Source organism: Barbus barbus, assembly GCF_936440315.1.
Source record: "Barbus barbus genome assembly, chromosome: 1".
Taxonomy (NCBI): domain Eukaryota; kingdom Metazoa; phylum Chordata; class Actinopteri; order Cypriniformes; family Cyprinidae; genus Barbus; species Barbus barbus.
In genome coordinates this window covers 24,771,637-24,792,511 of record NC_136729.1, presented here as the reverse complement: position 1 = coordinate 24,792,511, position 20,875 = coordinate 24,771,637, and the positions used below count along the sequence as shown (strand labels likewise).

General features: G+C 37.5%; 1 protein-coding gene across 2 annotated transcripts; it reads right to left on the bottom strand.

Annotated features, from left to right (window-relative positions):
* Positions 1-102: 102 nt before the first annotated feature.
* Positions 103-20,004, bottom strand: LOC306845002 (condensin-2 complex subunit G2-like). 2 transcript variants are annotated; one of them, XM_079377483.1, is made up of 27 exons: positions 19,934-20,002; positions 19,369-19,453; positions 18,262-18,450; positions 18,051-18,165; positions 15,157-15,314; positions 14,919-15,053; positions 14,722-14,816; positions 14,036-14,192; positions 12,843-12,935; positions 12,578-12,703; positions 11,878-12,057; positions 10,506-10,658; positions 9,956-10,178; positions 9,704-9,798; positions 7,786-7,959; positions 7,586-7,656; positions 7,032-7,185; positions 6,766-6,942; positions 6,299-6,406; positions 4,129-4,257; positions 3,786-3,885; positions 2,998-3,191; positions 2,665-2,805; positions 2,262-2,365; positions 2,078-2,178; positions 1,439-1,541; positions 103-1,330 (listed from the first exon to the last, which is right to left on the bottom strand). In XM_079377483.1, exons 2-27 carry the CDS (start codon positions 19,438-19,440, stop codon positions 1,261-1,263), a joined length of 3,417 nt encoding a protein of 1,138 aa, XP_079233609.1. In that variant the 5' UTR covers positions 19,441-19,453; positions 19,934-20,002; the 3' UTR covers positions 103-1,260. The 2 variants fall into 2 exon arrangements, with proteins under 2 accessions (XP_079233609.1, XP_079233608.1); XM_079377482.1 differs by having other exon boundaries at positions 241-1,330; positions 19,914-20,004.
* Between the last annotated feature and the right edge of the window lie 871 nt (positions 20,005-20,875).

The window sequence follows — 20,875 nt, the reverse complement described above, 5'->3', positions numbered from 1 at the left end:
GATGACGTCATCAGTTACGTGCGCTCCCTCCACGTGCGTGTTTTAAGACTTTGGAAAGATTTGACTAGATTTATAACTGACAACATTGACCCCACTTTTTTGCGCTCAGAACAGTTTTATTTGGTTTCACTAATATCCCCTCAAATAAGAGGAAAGAGTACTTCATTATACATTTATTTTTCATTTTTGCTAAATTTCGTAATTGTATGTACAGTAAAGCCAATCCTTTTTTTTATTTTTGAAAAAGAAATTCAAATTAATGTTAAAACAATTTTTTTATTTACATAAGTAGATTTACTCAATTTGTAAGTATATTTCCATGATGTTTAGCCCATCCCCCTGGCTCTATGTGTATTTTGTATGCATATTTAATATTTTTTTGTGTGTGTGCTTTATATTTCCATGTGCATTATTGTAGTCCTGACTGTATTTATTGAAGTTTAATAATACAAAAATAAAAAGTTTGTACGGTCAGGTGTATTTCGTTTGCACTTGTTCTCTTCTCCTCTCAGACAGACGCAGTTGAGTAAGGCCTGTTTCACACGTGCTCCGTGTGCGGTGCAGAAGCAGCACGGACTCATTCTGTTTTCACACAGGACGCGTTTGCAGTCCGCTCCGCGCCGGATTTAAACACAGCATACATCCTTGTGTTAGGCTATCACAAATATTTTAAATTAAAACCACTGTCAGAAACAGTCGGCTCTCGTGCCTTTTACATTTAAATCTTTATTACAAACAGTCCCGCGGGTCTTAAAGCAAAATCGCTCATTTTGAATTCAAATTCAAACGTTGTTAGCCTATATCATATATTCATATCTCAGAGTGCATTTAGCAATTACTTGTCTGTACATTTCTACGGGTTAATAGGGAAAACAATAAGTATAACAATAACACATCACACTCCAGTAAGCAGAAAGGTATTTCATCAGACATCTTAAACAGAAGTATCATCTTAACGTAAACTAGATTCACTGAAATGTCTTAAAAAAAAATAGAACTGCAAAGACTGAGAAGATTATAACCTTCAGTTATTTGCAAAGGAAACACTGTTGCATTTGAAACTGTACAAAAGAAAATGAATAGTGATTCCAATGAACCAAGAGAAAGTTTTATGGAGGTTTTGTTTATAAAGTGAATGTTCTTGTATATAGAGAGTGGAAAACAAAAAAAACATCCAAGACGGTATACAGCTGAGAGAACAAAATAAGAAATAAAGGATTTTCTGGGTATGCAGAAGCTTGAAACTATTAGCTTGCCCATTTAACTGTTTGGTTGTTGGCATTGATTTAGGATATCGTTCAGCATCCTGACGGTGGATTCATAGATGGTCCTAAGATTGAGAGAGAGAGCAAAATAACATTAACAGTTGTACCGCTATTATTGTACAGTATACAGGACTCAGACAGACAGCATGCTTTCAAAATATGACATCTTTTACCTCTGTATATTGTCAGAGTTTTCAGCAGTGATGTTGTAATAGTTCTGTATTTGTCTGCGTTCAGACAAAGCAATTTCCTTCAACTCCACAATAAATGCATCAGCTGTAATGAACAGAGCAGAAGGGTAAAAACAATCGTGGATTTTATAAAAGAAACAAATGAAACAGTCTCATTTTTCACTTCATGTCACTAAAGTTACTTCAAATCCAACCCCACTGGACTTGTTACATGCTTTAGGCTCTGCGAAATGAAATCTTTGAGAATATGTTCAGTAGAATAATCTTTTATACATTTCAGGTGATGGAACCAAATAAAGGCCCATTCACACCAATGTCAACTAACGATAACAGTGAAGTTTTAATAATTGTTAGAATTTTGTGGGAATAGGGAAGATCACACCACAATTACAATGATAACAACACAGAGAAACAATATGATTGGAATCATTTTCTATTTTGTCCAGTTGATGAATAATAGTCAAAGCTTGAGTATTTTAAGTGGCAGATGGTATATTTGCAGTGTGCATATATAGTAAACAATGTTATGGTCTGTTGGTGCAGATGCTAATATAGTTATTGTTATCTTTATTGGTATGAACGGGCCTTAACAACAACTAAACATTAGTAACAAAAACTCACATTGTTTGATGATAGTCAGAATGTGTGTAACTGCAGCCCACTGTGTGATACTATCGATGGCCTCTGACTCGATGGAGGAGCTCATTTCAGATAGAAAAAACCTAGAACATACCAGAAAATGATTAGAATTGTTCAATTTAAGTATAAACATAGGCTTTTAGTTCTAGCTGGTGTCTAATGTTACCTGGTAACAGCAGGTGATCTGAGCATTACTTTGAGTATGGTGTTCGAGAGAGGTGGAAGGTCATTAACCGTCTCTGGAGTCAACACCTCTTCCACATGAGAGATCTGCATAAAGAAACATCAAATTGTTGCTTTATACGTTTATTCTTCCTTGCCTCAGTGTCTCAGTTTGTCTCTTTTATCCATTTACTTATTTTTAAGCATGGCTTTAGCCAGATTTCCCAGCCTTTTGTTTTATTCCGTCTCAAAAACAAAACATTTCTTATTTAAATAACTAATTTAAAGACGACATCTGAGTAAAAAGAAATGCTTTGAGCTCAACAAATCTTTCAATTAAAAAGACAAAGGATAAATGCCACACAAACATCAAACAGCACAATAAACTAAACAATTAGCAGATTTACCTTCTCCAAGGTGCGGCTGATATCAATAATAACTGCTGCACAGAGTGATGAGAAGACTCCTGTGATGAACTCTGACCTCTCAGTTGTAAACTTAGTCACCAGCAAGAAGTCATAGAGAGCTTCTTCAGAAGAGCAACACAACTAAAGATACATAAAGAAAGGCTTTTTAAAATAAAGTGTCAGAATAAAATGTCAGGCAGAAATGTTAGTCAAATTTTAACAAGACTAAATTTTAAAGTTTAAATATGTGTATGTGCACGCACACATTTGTCAAACACATTCAGAAACATCCGGAAATGGAAAGTGTACTTGAGGAAGGCCCTAACACCTCACCTCCTGCCCCTCTTCCTTGTCTTTACGCAGTCGATGCGCTATGATCTCCACAACTTTCTGGAAGATGTTGGTCAAAATGCGGATAGTGAGGGATAGTTGATCTTCCTGATCTTCCTCAGGCTTATGGGAAAGGCAGTCCTGTGCCACCTCAGTAAGCAGAACGAGCACATGAGGGATGCACATGTATCCTTTCTCTAAATGAACACACATACAACAATTGTTATAAAACCATTATGCTGTACAGTGCTGCAACTAAGACATCAAAACCTGGAAGACTAATTCGCCATGGGTTCCCCTTTGAGATTTTCCTATGGGTTTATATAATGGGGTTTTTCGATTTATGAATAAAACAAGGTCTTTGGTAAAATGACGATGATGGGACATTTTACTCTACAACATAAATAACAATAAATAATAATTTTAAAAGCAGTTATGTTCATTTTTAAAATCGTACGTTTATAAAAGGTAACTAGATATAATAATAGGAATATTTTGGGTGGGAGTGTTTGCAGTATATGCTGTACAACAAAATGTCCAAAAATCGTCCAGTTATGTTCACCACAGACCTTATTTTACTAATGAATTAAAAAACCCATAAAGAAAAATCTCAAGGCAATTCATGTTGAATGAGTCTTCTGGGTTTTGGCATCACAGATGCAGCATTCTCTTGTAAACTTTTGTGGGAAGGTGGTCAAACATTATTATATCTTTCTTGACTAAACCCATAAATCTGCCAGTTTATAATACAACCACTAGGCCCTACATCAGCATAAAGACTTAATATTCACCTGTCTGCAGGACAGAGGCAACATGCTGCAGTAAGTGGTCTCTGAAATCACTGTCTCCTACAGAAACCCGCAGCACATCCTTACACAGTGTTAAACAACTCTGACAATGATACAGAAAAGGAAAACAAATTATATACATATAACACAAAATCAGGTGTGTTAGTTAGGTGTGTCAGGCACAGTTAATTGTGAGGCTATGGATTAGTTTTAGGCCTCATGTGTTATCATTTTCAACAAGGAAAACACTATTTTGATATATAATGTTACATATGAAGACGTAAAATTTTAGTTTTGCAAGTACTCCAAAAAAAAAAACTACTTTCACACTGATCATGCCACTCACTTCTACTGTCTTCCTGCTTAAGGACAATTGTTGCTCACTGCTGGAGTTGGCCAGGAAAGGAAGGACTCTTTTCTCTACCCAGGACACAGAATGCTCCAGGGATTTGAGGAACTCCCGCTCCTCTGGGTACTGTAGGATCAGAAAGAGGTGCCGACTTTTATTTGTACAATCTAAAACTGAGCTTACAAACCATTCAAGCAACCACCGCTTGCTCTGCAGTTAACAGAATCTAAAAGTGACTAAAACATTTCTAAAACATTTCACAATGCAATGAGGTCCCTTCCATAATACTTCCGTTACAGTACTTAAGTAGTTTTTGGGAGTATCTTTACTTTACTTGAGCTTTTATATTTCAGCCAACTTTCACTTTTACTCCACTATTTCCTAATTAAAATGCATACTTTTACTCTGATACATTTCCCCTAAACATATTCATTACTTACTACAAAATAAAGTCTGCAAGAAAGCAGGTTTGACGAATCAGTGGTCTAGCGTTTGAAAGTAAGACTCCTAAAAAACACCTTGTTTAGGTGCAAACAAGTGCTCACACAACCGCGGTCAATTTCATTTTCCAGTCAAAGTCAAGGCTGGGGTGTGCGATATACAGTATATCGTCTGCGATAATATGGGAAGTGTTGTTGTAATGATGTGCAATCTGTCATTATCGAATAGGCTATATCACCAAATCACACACAGAGTGTGCATGCACAGTGTTTCCCACACATAGACGAATCTGTGGCGGTGCGCCACAGATTCAACACAGACCAAAAAAAAAAAAAAATCAATACCGACCGTCACATATTGCATTTCGTTATTCTTTTGTACGCTATTTAAAACACGCAGCGAATTCGTTCAACTGCATTTCCTTTCCCTGCTCTCTCTTCATCTCTCTGTCACTCACGCGTCTCTCCCTCACACACACACACACACACCTCCCCTCCGTGCACACCACATCTGTCTGGATCATCTGTGGAGAGAAGACGGCTGGCGAAAGGTTGGTATCTCGTGAACACTTTTAACACACAATCACAGATTAAAAAGTGCTATAAAATATTTTATATTCTGAATACAATAGTTTCAGTGTGTTGATGTTACTGTAAGTCCCGACCCTTAGCAAACGCGATTGCGCCTTCTTTAGAAAGTTAACTAGTCGCAAGTTTGCGGTAAAATGTAGGCTAGCCTAGTTGGGTTGTCGAGGTCAAAACACTATATGTAGCAGCTGTGAATCAAATAAACGTATTATAAATTATGTTGTTTCTTTACTCTTACACCGAATGTTTGCTTCTTCAATCCAGATGAGTATTGACAAGTATTTTCCGCGACTGAAAAAGGCACGTGTTGAGGATGAGGACCATCCTGAACCGGAGGTATCAGTCTGAAACAGAGCTTAGTCCGACCAGTGTAATTAGTTATGTTATTTTCAGGCTTCAACTAGTGCTGCTCAAGCAGAAAGACAAGGTCAGGGAGAGAAAGAAATAGATTTGTTAGGCATTGAAGAAAGAGTAGGAGAGGAGGAGAGAATTCATGTAATAAAGTTCTGTGTAACCAATTATTAACAGTTTTTTTTAATTATTACATTTACATTTACATTTATTCATTTAGCTGACGCTTTTATCCAAAGCGACTTACAATTGCTATATATGTCAGAGGTCGCACGCCTCTGGAGCAACTAGGGGTTAAGTGTCTTGCTCAGGGACACATTGGTGTCTCACAGTGGATTCGAACCCGGGTCTCTCACACCAAAGGCACGTGTCTTATCCACTGCGCCATCACCACCACCATCTGCAACCCCCCCCCCCCAGACAAACATCAATATGCAGACCTCCGTAAACACAACTTCCCTTGAACTAATTATTAACCTTTAAGAATTAGGAAATCCCTTTAGGGGATCCAATCGTATCCCCTATCCAATCGTTCTTTTCATCTGCAACCCCCCCCCCCAGACAAACATCTAACTGTGAGACCTACTTTAACTGTTGAAATGAATTGTGTCATGTCACCTCAGTGCTTGCGAATGTATAGCTTAAGTACTGACAGACAACTTATTTAATTTAAACCTCTTTTCATATCTTAACATCGCTTGTGGGAGTGTGTTCAGTGGATGTTGGCTTTGTTTGGAGTGTGAAGGACTCAAAGAGTGAATGCAGAGGAGAAACTGCAGTACACTCACTTTGTGTTGAAGATGGATACAGAGTCGGCCATGGAAGATAAAAGCTCTCAGCGCTGTCTCAATGACTGCCACACTGACCTCTGCTCCACTCAGAGAGGAGAACAGCGACTGCACACATATACAAAAGAGAAATGACAATAGCTCCAAAATGATGATACATTTTGGAATCAGTTCAGAACTAAGCATAAAAAGAACTTAAAACTTTTCAACCAGAAAACATACCATTTTAGATCATAGAGGCAGAAAAATTTTAATGCAATATGCAGACCTCCGTAAACACAACTTCCCTTGAACAAAACATCAGACAGTTTTGACTAATATAAATGGTAAAAAAAACTATGTAATTTAGCTGAACAGCTCAGTGCAACAGTATATAATTAGCATATTGACTTTGTAATGACAGTATTATCACGTAAAGAGTATGTTTGCACCAGTTCTCTGTAATAATAATCATCAAACCTCTGTACCTTCCATTTGTCGAGGGCCTTATGGAGTGGTCTGATCTGATCCAGTGGCAGCGTGAACAGACAGTCTCGGGTTTTAGGGTACAGGAGCACATAATCCAGATAGTCTAGGCCCAGATCTGGTTTCGACTCCTCCAGCCCATCAAAATGCACTTTACCAGATGTATCTTCATCACCTTGCTGACAAGAGAGTGATCAGATCATAGAGGATATGAAAACACCTTATACACCTTATGAACCCCCCCATGGCCACTCTACAGGACATTTACCGCTCTCACAGGTATGGCCTCCTCAAGCCAGTTCTCTATCAGCTCCACAATATGGCTGATCTGCCCCCAGCTACAGAGACACTCCACCGACTGACTGTATGCTGTCACAGTGGTGCCCGCTTTCAAACTCCTCAAGTGAGACATCACTTTACTCCTGCAGAAGGAACACACAGTCATGCAGTACACTCAGATAGCCCTACAGATCGCTCTAAAGCCTTCAAAACACACTCAATCCCACCAGCATTAAAGGACGCTTTTGGATCAAATAGGAATCAGAATTGGCATTTCGCTTTTGAGCCAGCCTGCTGTTCTGGGGAGATGGCTGAGGCACCATGCAGACTGTGTTAGACACTCAGCAGGAAAGATGATTTTGAAATGCTTTTTTCTTCATCGAACTGTCCTTTGCAGGAATAGCTCCCCCAAAAAAATGACAAATCAGATTTGACTCATGTAAAGAGGGTGTTTTCATTTTTAGCTGGACTACTGCTTTAAAATGGGGCATTTAACATTGTGAGCGGCACTGAGGGGTAGTTGAGGGGGAGAGTCCTACTAACCTCAGAGCTGGAACGGAAGAGGCAGGAAGTAGAGAGGCTAGAAGAATGAGAGGGGCTTTACACCGTTCCTCCTGCGCACACACATATGCACAAAACTGCATCATGTTGCAACCATATTGCATCAGCTTTAAGGGTGTAATTAGTGTTCAGCTTTGCTTTTTAAATCGTGCTTTGGTTCTCTGTGTGAATGTGCCTCTTACCTGAAAGATTTTAAGATACTGGGGCAGAACTGATGCAAATTTTGATGTGGTGTACTTGAAGGCCTCTTGGTTAGCCATGAGAGATTTCTGAACACTTTTCCACAGAATTACAAGGATCTCCAGCAGGCTGGCCATGGAGGCTGTGTCCTGCACTGAGAGAACATCCTCCAACATCTAGTGTCAATAACAAAGATAAAAATTATCATTTTTAATTATATTTTCCTTTTTTAACTCCATGCCAGCTTGTATGGCTATGCTCATAGCAGGGCTCTGAACCGGTTCAAGGAACGAAAACGAAAACCTGGAAACGACTGGAACAGAAACAAAATCAAATTTTATAGTTCCTAACAGAATCGAAAATTTGAAATGGCCATTAACCGGTTAATAATGTTATTTTATCGTTCCATTTAATATTTGAAATTTGCTGTCAACCAATCAGGAATTCAAGTAGTACGGACTATGCAAATGTGACGCTGATGCATCCAGTGAGTGAAATGCCCGCTCAGCTGTGAACTCTTCATAGATAAATCGCAATGGTGATGCACCGGTGTTAGTTTATCCGAGGATAGTGTTAGATGGATTCAACAGATCTTAGACACCTGCATTGCTTCTGTGAACGGAGAAAACAGAATAAAACTATAGGTTTAAATGAAAAGGAATATATATATATATATATATATATATATATATATATATATATATGCCTATACACTAAATATATTTCACTTACATCATTGACAGATCGACGAAAGGAAAGAAAAGAAATATGCTGAGTTAGGCCTACCTACGGTTCATTGTAACGCATTCCAAAGTTCTCGAAAAGGAAAACGAGAGCAGAAAGTAGTTTTCTTTATTTTGCAAAAGCTTTACAGTTTTATTTATTTTACAGTTTTATTTGTTTTGCAAAAGCTTGACAGTTTTGAATGATGTCTTGCGTCTGTAGGCTATAACCAACCAGCGTTGGTATGGCCATATCGCGCTGGCGCCTCACGTGCACAAAGAAACATTTTTGCCTGTTCATTATCAAAATAAAATAGTTAAAGAAGCATAAAAAGTTACAGTGCTCCGTTGTCCAATCTGTTGAGTCCAGCGTGAACCACTGCCTCACTGTGCTGATATAGCTGATGTGAAGGATGTTTTACGTCGATGAAAATACAAAGCCTATAATAAATAATATTTTAGCATCCAGATACGTCACAAATTTGGTAACATTTGGATTTGTGCCGAATGAGAGCTAGGCATCAGTTTCACCTTTAATTTGTTTTTGGATTGATGTTTTTATAGCCTATAGGCCTAGGCTATAGTTTAGAGGATTGTGGAGAGAAACTAATAACTGTGTTTATAATGTTTGTAAACATTTTGATTTAACGGTGTTGTGCCGAATTCTGACCCTCGCCAGATTATTACCCACCTAGTACTGGTAGGTTTAGCAAGGATGCATGAAATTGACCAAAAGCAACAGTAAAGACTTTTACATTGTTACAAAAGATTTCAGTTTCGAATAAATGCTGTTCATTTAAACTTTTGTATTTCTATTTTTGTAAATCTAAAAAAAATATTATGGTTTTCACACAAAAAAACCTAAGCATCACAACTGCTCACAATTTTAATGAGAATAAATGTTTCTTGAGCGCCAAATCAACCTATCAGAATGATCATGTGACACTGAAGACCAGAGTAATGACTGCTGAAAATTAAGCTTTGCCATCACACAAATAAATTGCATTTTAAAATATATTAAAATAGAAAAAAATATTTTAAACTGTAATAATATTTCACAATATTACTGCTTTTACTGTATTTTTAATTAAATAAATTCAGCCTTGGTTAGCATAAGAGACTTTTTAAAAACATATATATATAAAAAAAAAATCTTACTGATCCCAAACTTTTAAACAGTTTGTATATCAAGTCTCACCGTGCTGTTTTCTTTATTGCTAGATGCAAATTCATCATCTCCTGCATTTTGAATGCACACATTCAGGCACTTTCGGATCACGAGCATCAGCTTGACTACAAAGAGAAAGCACTGTGAGTTTACGTTGACATTTCTGAGAATGACACATACTGTACTTCCAAATGTCAAAACTAAACCCTCGTAACTCAACACACAATATAAAACAGAATTCATATTTAAGAAAGCTTACTGGGGTATCCAAAGCGATCTAACCTATATTAGCAGGAGCCGTGTACAGATAAGCGTGTTGGTAAAACTTTCGAGCCGCCCCAGGGTTTGTCTGAATCAGAGTGACGCATCGCTCGCACCAGACAGTCTCCGATTGGTTGACTGGAAAGAATGAGTTGAACAGGAGATTGACGATTCGCTTGGAAACAGGAAGAGAGTCCATTTCCAATCGAGCCAGCAGGTGATCCAGGGAACAAACTTTCCAAAACTAGCACAACAAAGTGGGAAAAATAGGCAAAACATTTGTATTAACATTTTTAAATTTTTGTAATAACATTTTAACTCATAGGACAGCAAATTTGGTGATAGAACAAATAAAGGGTCAAATAATGTCAAACTGTTATTTTACATTTACATTTAGTTATTTAGCAGACACTTTTATCCAAAGCAACTTACAAATGAGGACATTGGAATCAATCAAAATCAGCAAAAGAGCATATATGCAAGTGCTATGACAAGTCTCAATAATAGCTTGGAAGGGCTCAGAATGTGATTTAAACATTTATTTTTCTTCATAATCACATATCTTTCTTACCTTGGCTGCCCGTACAGCCTTGATCTTGAGGAGCATGCCCACAAAGGCAACACGCACCTTTTCAGAGCTGTCATGGAGGCTACTCTTCAGAGCAGGCAACAGTTTTTCCATGAGTGGATGACTTAAACTGTTATCCAGAATTATAGACATGCACTGCAGAGCAAACAAACAGGCTTTAACAAGACCGATGATGATGAAAAATAAATAACAAAAAAGCACAAAGTTCAAATGAACTGTAAACATTCATTTAAAATTAATATGCTAAACTCTGAACTTTTAATTCATGATTGGTACATTCCATTTCCTCTAAAAATCCTTTTACAGTTTGAAGCTCTTAAATGACTAAATCAAGCTGAAATCACTCAGCAGAAGACCGCGTCCTTTCTCAATCTGTAAATTGCTTTAAAGGGCACCTATTATGCAAAATCAACTTTTACAAGGTGTTTGCACATAAATGTGTGTTGGCAGTGTGTGAACACAACTACCCTACAATAAAAAAATCCAGCCACTCATTTTTTAATCCCCTTTAAACCAAATCAGTCTCACTAGGCCTGCCGTTTTGATTCTCACCGCAGTGTGACGTCACATTTCGGAGGACCAGGCCACGGGGGTTGATTGGCAGTCCTGCATTGCTATAGCAGTTAAGCGGTCCTTCATATTCTCCGCACTCGAGCAGCTGTAACATCAACAATGTCTCGCTAGCAATCCTGGTGCTCTGTGTTTGAATGGAAGACTGAACATAAGTCTTAATTTTCTCCCAACATGCGAACTGCTGAGGACGCTGTTGATTACTTAAAATTTTCAAGGTACGAGATTCGTTCGGTAGCACGGTCACGTGGCTCGGTCAATTTATCCGTGCAGATAACAGGTCAGCGCGGCACCAGCTCTGTAACATTGCGCTGTTTCATCCCACTTTCAGTGCATTTGACTTCCCATATGTAAGGCTGAACATCTGTCCTCTCGCTCTCAGTTATGTTGCTTCTACCGGCTGTTTATTGCTGTAGATATGCAATGCAGAGAGACTTATACGCGATGCCCTCTTCTGGAGACGGGGCGGGAATATGAAGCTCATTTGCATTTGAAGCCATACACTCTAAAACAGCCCCTTTTTTTTTTTTTTAAGACACACCCCAAAAATGTCATTTTCCAGCTTTTATAATAAATGATCTGCGGGGTAATTTGGTCTGAAACTTCACAGACACAGTCTGGGGACACCCAAGGCCAACATTACATCTTGTATAAAGGGGCATAATAGGTGCCCTTTAAATTGCATTCCACTGCAAAACTGGAAAGATGTTAAGCAATTGCTCCCCATCTCTCTCTGATCACTTTGCACTTTTCTCAAGTGACTGATAGACGGTCGGGCTTTTACCATGAACACTGAGCATCGGACATCTGGAGAGCTTGTGTCATTAGCCATCTGCAGGATGAGCTTCTCCAGAAGGTCGGTGATGACCGTGGAAGGGATGACCTCCCAGCAACGAGCCAGGACAGAACATACACCCAGCACTGCAGAAGAGCGCACGAGGGGCTGTGGGTCATCAAGGAGAGCCTATAGAGACAGAAAGGGTCAATTTGATAGCCATTAAAGCTACTATCTTTTGTTGACTGCTACTGAGTGGAACAGTCTATTTAGAAAAATCCCAATCATTTTCTCCATAGGGAAACTAACTTATAAAGCGATGAAGACAGACCTACCGTGAGCTACGAGGTTGTTAATCAGTGGTAAATGTCTTTGCAAAAGCAAACAGCCTGCATTATTTCTACTTATTTTTTAAATATTCATTCAACAGCAGAATTCCTGGTGAAAAACTACATTACCCATGATTATTAATTAAAATTTTGAAATGTTGTGAATCACCTCGTGGCTGGTTGGTTCGGGGCTTAAAATTCCTTAAAGACATTTTTATTCTCTAAAATTTAAGAAATACTTCTGGAACCAAGGCCACTGAAAAAAAAAAAAACGGGTGTACACTGGTGCACTCTATTTGCACACACAGAACACTCTACTAAAATTCCTCTGATTATTATATTGTGTAATTCATGCAATATGGAATCAGCTGTTGACATACAAACAGTAAATCGAGTTGTTTCTGAACAGCCTGGTCCACCATCTCACTGCTCATGCTGGGGTCATGGATGGGAAAAGCCTCAGTGAAGAGCAGTGTGGCATTGGCACGAACATCACCATTGGTGGCCTGTTGAAAACGATTAAAAACGTGTCTAAATGAACATATCTAGGTGATATACTTCACTGAAGCATTAACTTTAGGTTTGTACAACATGTTTAAAATATAAGCACAATAAAACAACACACTCAACTCATTTATGATCTACCTTTAAAGCTTTCCACAGAATTGGTTTGTAGAGTCTGTGCAGCATCTCATCGACACCTTCTCGAAACTTCTGCTTGTGGAAATAAGTAAGGATCTATATGCAGAGACAGGGACAATTTTTCACTCACAGTGGCCTCACAATCACTAATTTATCTGTTCCATTTGTCAAATCTTCCCTGTAAGTAGCAAGTCTTCTTATTTCTCTTCTTTATTATTAATAAATTCACACTACTACTGTTTTTATTCTATTTTTCAAATAAATAAGCAGTTATGGTGGGCATAAAAGACTTCTTTAAAGGGGTCATAGGATGCCCATTTTCCACAAGTTGATATGATTATTTAGGGTCTTAATGAAAAGTCTGTAACATAGTTTGGTTAAAATTTCTCAATGGTAGTGTAAACCTGTCAAAAATAGCTCTTGTCAGAGCAAGCAGTTTTGTGTCATTCTCCTTTAAATGTTAATGAGCTCTGCTGACCTCGCCCCTCTCTTCTGAGCCCTCTCTGAGGGACTGTTTTCTTTAGCCACATTCATTGTGAAACTTGCTAATTAGCACATTATTAGGAAAGGCGATTTGCAAAGATTCATTAAAAACCCTTATACTAATTTCTTCTGTAGATGAAGCTGGATCACGAATGATTTGTGCAAACATAGACACATTTAGGCAGATCAGGGGGCGCATTCCCTTCAAAAACAAAAGTACTCACTGCATCTTCAGCGACTCAGATTTCGGGAGTAAATGACGACTGCTTTATTCATTATTACATCCAACAACAGAACACCTCAATCGCTTAATCTGAGACATCTTGTCTTCCCCTGCACCGGAGTCGACACAATGGCGGACAGCTCTCAGCTCACTCAGGGCAGGTCTAAGGTAAGACGGCCTTGTCAATCAACTATCGTGGGGGGGGGGGGGGGACAGAACTACGTCATTCTGACAGGGGTCTCAGAACAGCCTGATTTGAGAAATAGGATTTTAAATAGGGGTGGATTTGTATCATTATAGGATGGATGTGTACACACACACTTCCAACACACGTTCAAACAACTTGTAAAGTGAATTTTGTACCTGATGACCCCTTTAATAAACATTAAAGCATCTTACCGGCCCTAAACGTTTGAGTGGTAGTGCAAGTTAACAAGTTCATATTTAATTATCCACTTCATTGCAATAAAGATGAAAAACAATCTCTGACCTGTCTGACTTTGCTGTGTACAAGTGAATTTCTGTGCAGCAACAGAGCATGCTGCATTAAGTCCTGGATGCAGGTAGACTCAATCTCTTCCAGGAAAGAGCCTGATGCCTTCCTCCATGCTCTGAAGTAAATCTCAGCCACATGAACAGACAGAGTTCTGTAGGTGCAACAGGAGAAAAAAAAAAAAAAAAGCTAAAATCAAAGGAAATAGCATATCAAACAGAACAAATGCACAGTGTACTTTGATAGCACAGAGACCGCTCTAACATTGCCTGTCTGATTAATATGTTAAGGTTACAACAGAACTGTCCTTGCTTGGCTTGTTTTATTAAGTACAAGTTTTGTGATTCTGTGTGAGTGATAACTCTGCTACTCAAGTAGGGTCATGCAATTAAGTACCATTTAATATCATATATTTCAAGGAGTACCGAGTAATTTACTAGCTAAAATCATTAAAAAGAGACATCTAGGCAACAATTTTTTGCTAGGCATCACATGCACATTATATAATAAACGTCCATTGTTGTGGCCGCTACACTTAGCATCTATGTATTCAGTGTAGCAGGTTTTCAGATTCACATTACTACAAGTGGCGTGTTTCACCTTCATATTGTCCCTTAACAAAAAGTTACCGAAAATGCACCTCTAAGCATTATAAAACAATAGGTCATGAGTGTTTGAAATACTTTGGGAAAAACTGCAGCTGATTCTTAATAGTTTCATGAATCATCCGAATGAAGTTGTTGTTCCAAGAAAAAAGGTATGCAAGGAACCGCTTCCCCTGAAAAAAAAGAGAGCAATAAACAGAGTTATATAAATATGATCAATTGCAGTAGAAAATAATGTTTCAAATTTATGAGCCCACAGACACATATACACAAACCTCTTCTTGTTTAATATGAGAGGGCCTGAAAAAACACTGGAGGAGAGGATCAATGACCTGCTGCCCTCTCTCAGATGCAAAGTCCACACTGAGAAGCACCTCTCGTAGAGTACAGAGCCTTCTGAGCTCACTGACCTGGGAACATGCCCAAAAAGCATAAACATTTCTCATCCACAATATAGAATATTAAATGACCTGCCAGTTTATATTTTATAATGATATAAAGTGGTTCTAGTACCGGTTTCTCAAGTGTAACAGTGTTCTCCAAACAGACAAGGAAAGCAGTCCAACCAAGCTCCTCCTTCCCTTTTAGATCCTGTCTCCACCAACATTCAAACAGCCAATGAATAGCCTGCTGGAGGGGTGTGTGTGACAGTGGCAAAGCACTCTCTATACCTGGAGTGAAAGACAACAATGGAAGAAATATATTCTACGCAACTCTATTTAGGAAAAATGTGAATTATGAAGCTTTTTGAAATGTACAAACTAAGGTGATGTGAAATGACAAAGATGGTATAAAGGAATCACACCTGCCACAATTTGGATTTAACCTATTAAATTTTTTTTAAAATAAACTATTATTACTTAATTCATCAAGGATGCAGTATATTGATCAAAGTGACAGAAAAGACATGTATGTTGCAATACAAATACTTCTATTTTAAATAAATACTGTTATTTGGCCTTCTATTCGTCAAAGAATCAAAGTTTCACGTTTCCACAAAAATATTAAGCAGCCAGCATGACTGTTTTCAACATTGATAATAATAATTACAAATATTTCTTGAGCAGCTATTCAACAGATTGATTTTCGAAGAATCATGTGACACTGTAGACTGGAGTAATGGTTTCGCCATCACTGGAAAATATAATTTTTAAAATATAAAATAAAAAAAAGTTATTTTAAATAGGGCTGGGCGATATGAGCAAAAATTAATCTCTGTATTTTTTGGCTGATTTGCAGTGTACGGTATATCTCTCGATATTTTGGATTTGGATTAAACAAATAAAGTAAATGTAACCATGTAGGCATATATTATGTGCAAAAAAGGGTTAAAATCACATTACATTCTAACATTGTAACATTGCAATCTAAAAACAAAAATAATGCTTTTAAAGCAGAAGTTAAATTTACTAAACTAACAATGAAAATAAAAAAGCACAGACTAGGCTAATTGAGTAAAAAGGCTATTTTGATTACCCCATTACAGTCACTTTACAGTTATATGCTATGATACAAATACACTTGTAGGTTTAAAATTCTACGTCACATTTATTTTCCAACTACAAATATTTAAGCAAAATGTATATTTTAGTCAGAGTTATTGCGCTCCTATTTCATTGAGCTCTGTATGTTTGGTGCGCATGCGCGCGGCGGCGCTCGTTCTCAATGAAGTCTGTGAAGTTTAGTGGAGAATCGCAAAGCAAAAGCTCATGCACTACTGACAGAAAAATGGAAATAGTTCCACGGCTTTCCAACATTTACAGATGGCGAATATACCTGTGAAATGTACGTTTGTAATGTAATATTAACGGTATTGCTTCATACCATATCGCTTATAAAAAAAAATATATCGATATATCGTACAAACTATTTTTGGTCAAATGTAGCCTTGATGAGTATAAGAGACTTTTCAAAAACACTTAAAAAAATCTTAACAACTACTTTATGGTAGTATAAGTGGACATTTATTATAAATCTTACCTATCTATAAATATATATGGGGCCTGAATATCGTTTTGGAAAATGGTGGGGAACTCCCCGTTTAGGTGACTCTTATGGGGGGATTTTTTTCATTTGAGGGAGGAGTTGGGGGATTTTTTATACATATTTTTAAACAAAAATCATCTAATCTAAAACTGTTTTGTCACGATTTGTGTTTTACAATTTATAATGTTGTTGATTCATATTTATATTATGAGGAAAATACTTAAAAAGAACTTTGATTGTAAATTTATTTTAACTAAAAAAAAGTCAAGTAAACAGACAGTAATAAAATAAGAACAAATAAATGACAAGCAATGGCACAAATAATGTTTAGTATAAATCGACTGGGTTTACGAGAATACTCATCATTTTGACATAATTTTGAATGTATTTGGCCATTCACGCGCAATAAGGCTCAACACAAAACTTAAATCTGTAGTTGCAAACGCTGTTTCAGGTGTGGCTCTGTGTGCGTTCTTTGGGTGTGAGCTCACAGAAAGTGTCTCACAGAGAGAGCGCGAGAACTGAATTGAGTTCTCTTTGGCATCATCTATTGTGTAATTCAGTAGTAAAATACAGAAATGTTATTATCTTATTAATATTACTGAAAAGAGAATGTAATATCAAAGTATTGAATAATATGTTAAAGTAGCATAGACTGTGGGTCATTGTGAGTTCACATGGTAGTTCATTGTGAGTTTACATGATGCCAGGTGCAGGGAAGGCCACCAGACATCAAAGAGGATGAAATGACCTCCAGACAAGGGGAGGCCATATAATTTTAAAAAGGGAGATTCAGCAATATTCCACCATTAGACAACGGATCAAAAGGCGTGCAAAATATTGGTGGCGAGCCAAAAAGATATGGCAAGTAAAAAATAGAAAGAACCAAGGTTAATACATTGTCAATACATTGTCAGAGTGTATAAATTGGAGCATCTGAACAAGCAAAGACCAGAGAGACAGTGGACGTGGCGGCTGACTCTTCGGCTTTGTTACTTTGTTAATAAAGTCTTCCTTTGACACCTGAAACTCTGCTGTTTTGAGACTTTCTGACTTCACTGACTGCGATCCAGACCAGCGATAACCCCGGCGTGCCACAACACATCTTGCATGCGCAAATGATAGGCTACATTCTATCATCTGTCCTGAACGTCTTTCACAATTAAATATTTTTGGGGATTTCTCGCGTTAATAAGTAGAATTATGCACAATACCCACAATCCCGTACTGAAATTCAAACCCTATAAGCATACATATCGCTGATTGGTTGTATGTTTAAATATTTGATAAAATTATTAAGCATCCACAAATAGCTTAAAGTCAGATAACATTTTAAGAAAAGAAAAAAAACATTCAAAGATCAATACATCTTTCACAACATTTTCTAATAACTAGATATTTAAAGATTTACAAGTACTTACAGTTTAGCGTCTGAGCACATTCAAGAAGAGAAGTATAGTTGTCATTTTCCTGCAAAATGTCTACAGAGACTGTAGAAACAATCGTAACGCCCTCTATTACTGCCATCGTCTGTCTCTGAAAAGGAAACAAGAACAAACTACCTGTCATTTTGACACATTCCCTAAAAAAGCTCTTGGTTTTCTGTCTCTTTCGAAACATTAGCAGTCTCACCTGTTCCTCAGAAATCTCGACCTCCATGTCACCCGCGTCCTCCTCGGCTCCGGTGATCCAGCGATCTGGAGGGTGAGCAGTGAGGCTGTGCTGCAGCAACTTCAGCTGTCTTTCCCACAGCTCCTGCCTCTGACTCCTCTGCAGCTCCGGCAAAACCTCTGCCAGGTCAAACGGATTCTCTCCATCCTTCTGTAACACAAACAGCAATGAACAGAATGACCTTCTGAATAGTGCAGATTGAAGTTTTAGCTCGTTCTGTATCCTTGATTTCACTGGCAGTTCCAAAGACTGACTGGCATAGACTTTGCTTCTTTATTCTGAATGTAAACTCGATATATCTAAGAAACAACAGCTTCACAGTGTCAAATTACAAGGTCTCTTTGTCTTTTGTTCAATTTAGTTGTTTGAACAGTTAAAACATGTTTCCAGTGTAATTTACATGAAGTAGATTACAATATGTACAATGCCTTGTGAATAAGTAGTACACTTTAGCATGCTTTTGAAAAGATGAATTATTACAGAAATAAATAATATACTTAAGAATTTACTTTAAACTGAATGTAATGTTTCTGGACACTTAACTGCATGTTATTTTCAATTAAATGCTATTAGTACATCTTTATTTGTTATTTCATAATTATTTCTATCGTGCAACATGTTTAAAGTGTACTGTCAAATGTACTGACAAACATTTATGCTAAACTAAATTTTAATGCAGTTTCTATTGAAAAGTTGTGTCGTGTACTTAAATATATTTGTAATTAATTACACATTTGTACTGATAAGTTTGCTATTTAGTACATTTAAAACATTTTCTTATGTAATATTGAATACCTCGCTACAAATAAAATTAAAAACAAGTACGTGTTTTAGTATTAGACAACTCCTCAAAAAAGTACTTATTTAAAGCATGTCAAAAAACAATTGTGCACTTAAGTGTGTCACGAGAGTATAATCTCTTAAGTACTCTTAAATGATCTTTTGTTAATAGAATTACTTTATTTGCAAGTACAGTTTTTATGTAACATTACTTCAAAGGTTTGAATCACACTACACTGCACATTCACTACAATGTATTGAGTGACACTGACAGAGACCGTGACTCACATGTAATCTGATGAAGTTCAGAAAATCCTGCTCATGATGCACAGAGTCCAGAAACTGCTTTCGTTTCGACATTTCGCTCACAGTCCTGCCAGACAGAAGAAGAGAAACACAATTACTGCCAGAGCCGTTGAGAGAGACCAACGTTACGTGACAGTTACACTTGTGTTTTATTTTATATTATTGTCCGTTCACAGCAGGGGCGTAGCACCAAATGTCGGGCCCCGGTCACACAGGGGGTGGGCCCCTCACAATACAGTTATAAATATCAATCATATTAATAATAATCAGTAACAGTAAATATCAGTAATCGTTATCGGCCCCCTCCTCGCCAAGGGCCCGTTACCCCTGTCCGAAGCCCCTGGTTCACAGGATGAGTTTATGTAACGTTAGTGCTATACAACAGCACAAGTAACTTATTAATATAACATTAGTTTCGACACGGAAGGCTTTTGTTTCGCATACGCAGAACAAAGCATTATTTCCTAAACTATATCAGCTCATATAACAGCACATTACACATATACATATTTCCCATCAGAGCAAACCTGTCAGGTTGTTTACATACAGAAGATCCTCAGAGGTACTCGCTTCTCCGTCCGTTTCGATGTTCCCCGCTCAAAATTAAAGAAGCGTCATGACGTCAGACGTAGCGTTTCATCCTCGGCGTGATGACGTCACAGCGCCACCTGCTGTAGGGAGGATGGACGGCGCTTGAGTTTAAATGCTATGGCGTTCATCGATATCTCTATTAAAAAGGTTTTCTAAATTCTGTATAACGTTATTTATATGATTCTTAGCACGCATCAAGTGCTACCTACTCAGCTTGTTCATTTACTTCTCCAAAATCTACAACTAACCGCTAATGTCCAGCAGATGGAGCCAAAAGCACGTTGTACGATCAATCATCCAAGTCATAGCCAACACTGCTAAATAATGAAAGGCATATGAGGTCAAACAAAAAAGGCATTAATTATATTAATGACAGATGATACATTATATTGTAATTACATGCTTACTACTTTTCTGCTATAGAAAAATATTAATTAAATAAAACAACTTTAATCTGTTCTTTCTATTTTTGGAATACCAGTCTAAGGAAACTATGGATTTTTCAGTTTTAGATAATATTACTCTTCATCAGTATCATGTTCAATAATTGGGTATTGCTGGACTGAAAAAGGCCAAAATATTAAGCATTATACTTTACTAGGTTGCTTCAACACCTTCCACACAACCTTATCAACATATTCCTGGGATTTGGTGCATTTTGTGTCCCCAGTAAAGATTATGATATTATTGCTTTAGATTTTAAAGCTGTCATAAACCTGGGGGGGGGGGGGGGGGGGGGGGGGGGGGGGGCGTCTTGTGAGCTTTAAGCATATTTAAGTTTTTTTAATATGTTAATAATAAATATTTAAATTGTTGTTCATTTGTCCCAACAGGGTGGACGTTTTTGGACCACCTCCTCATTTAATTTGGCTTATAATTACTTGAATTTATATACCTA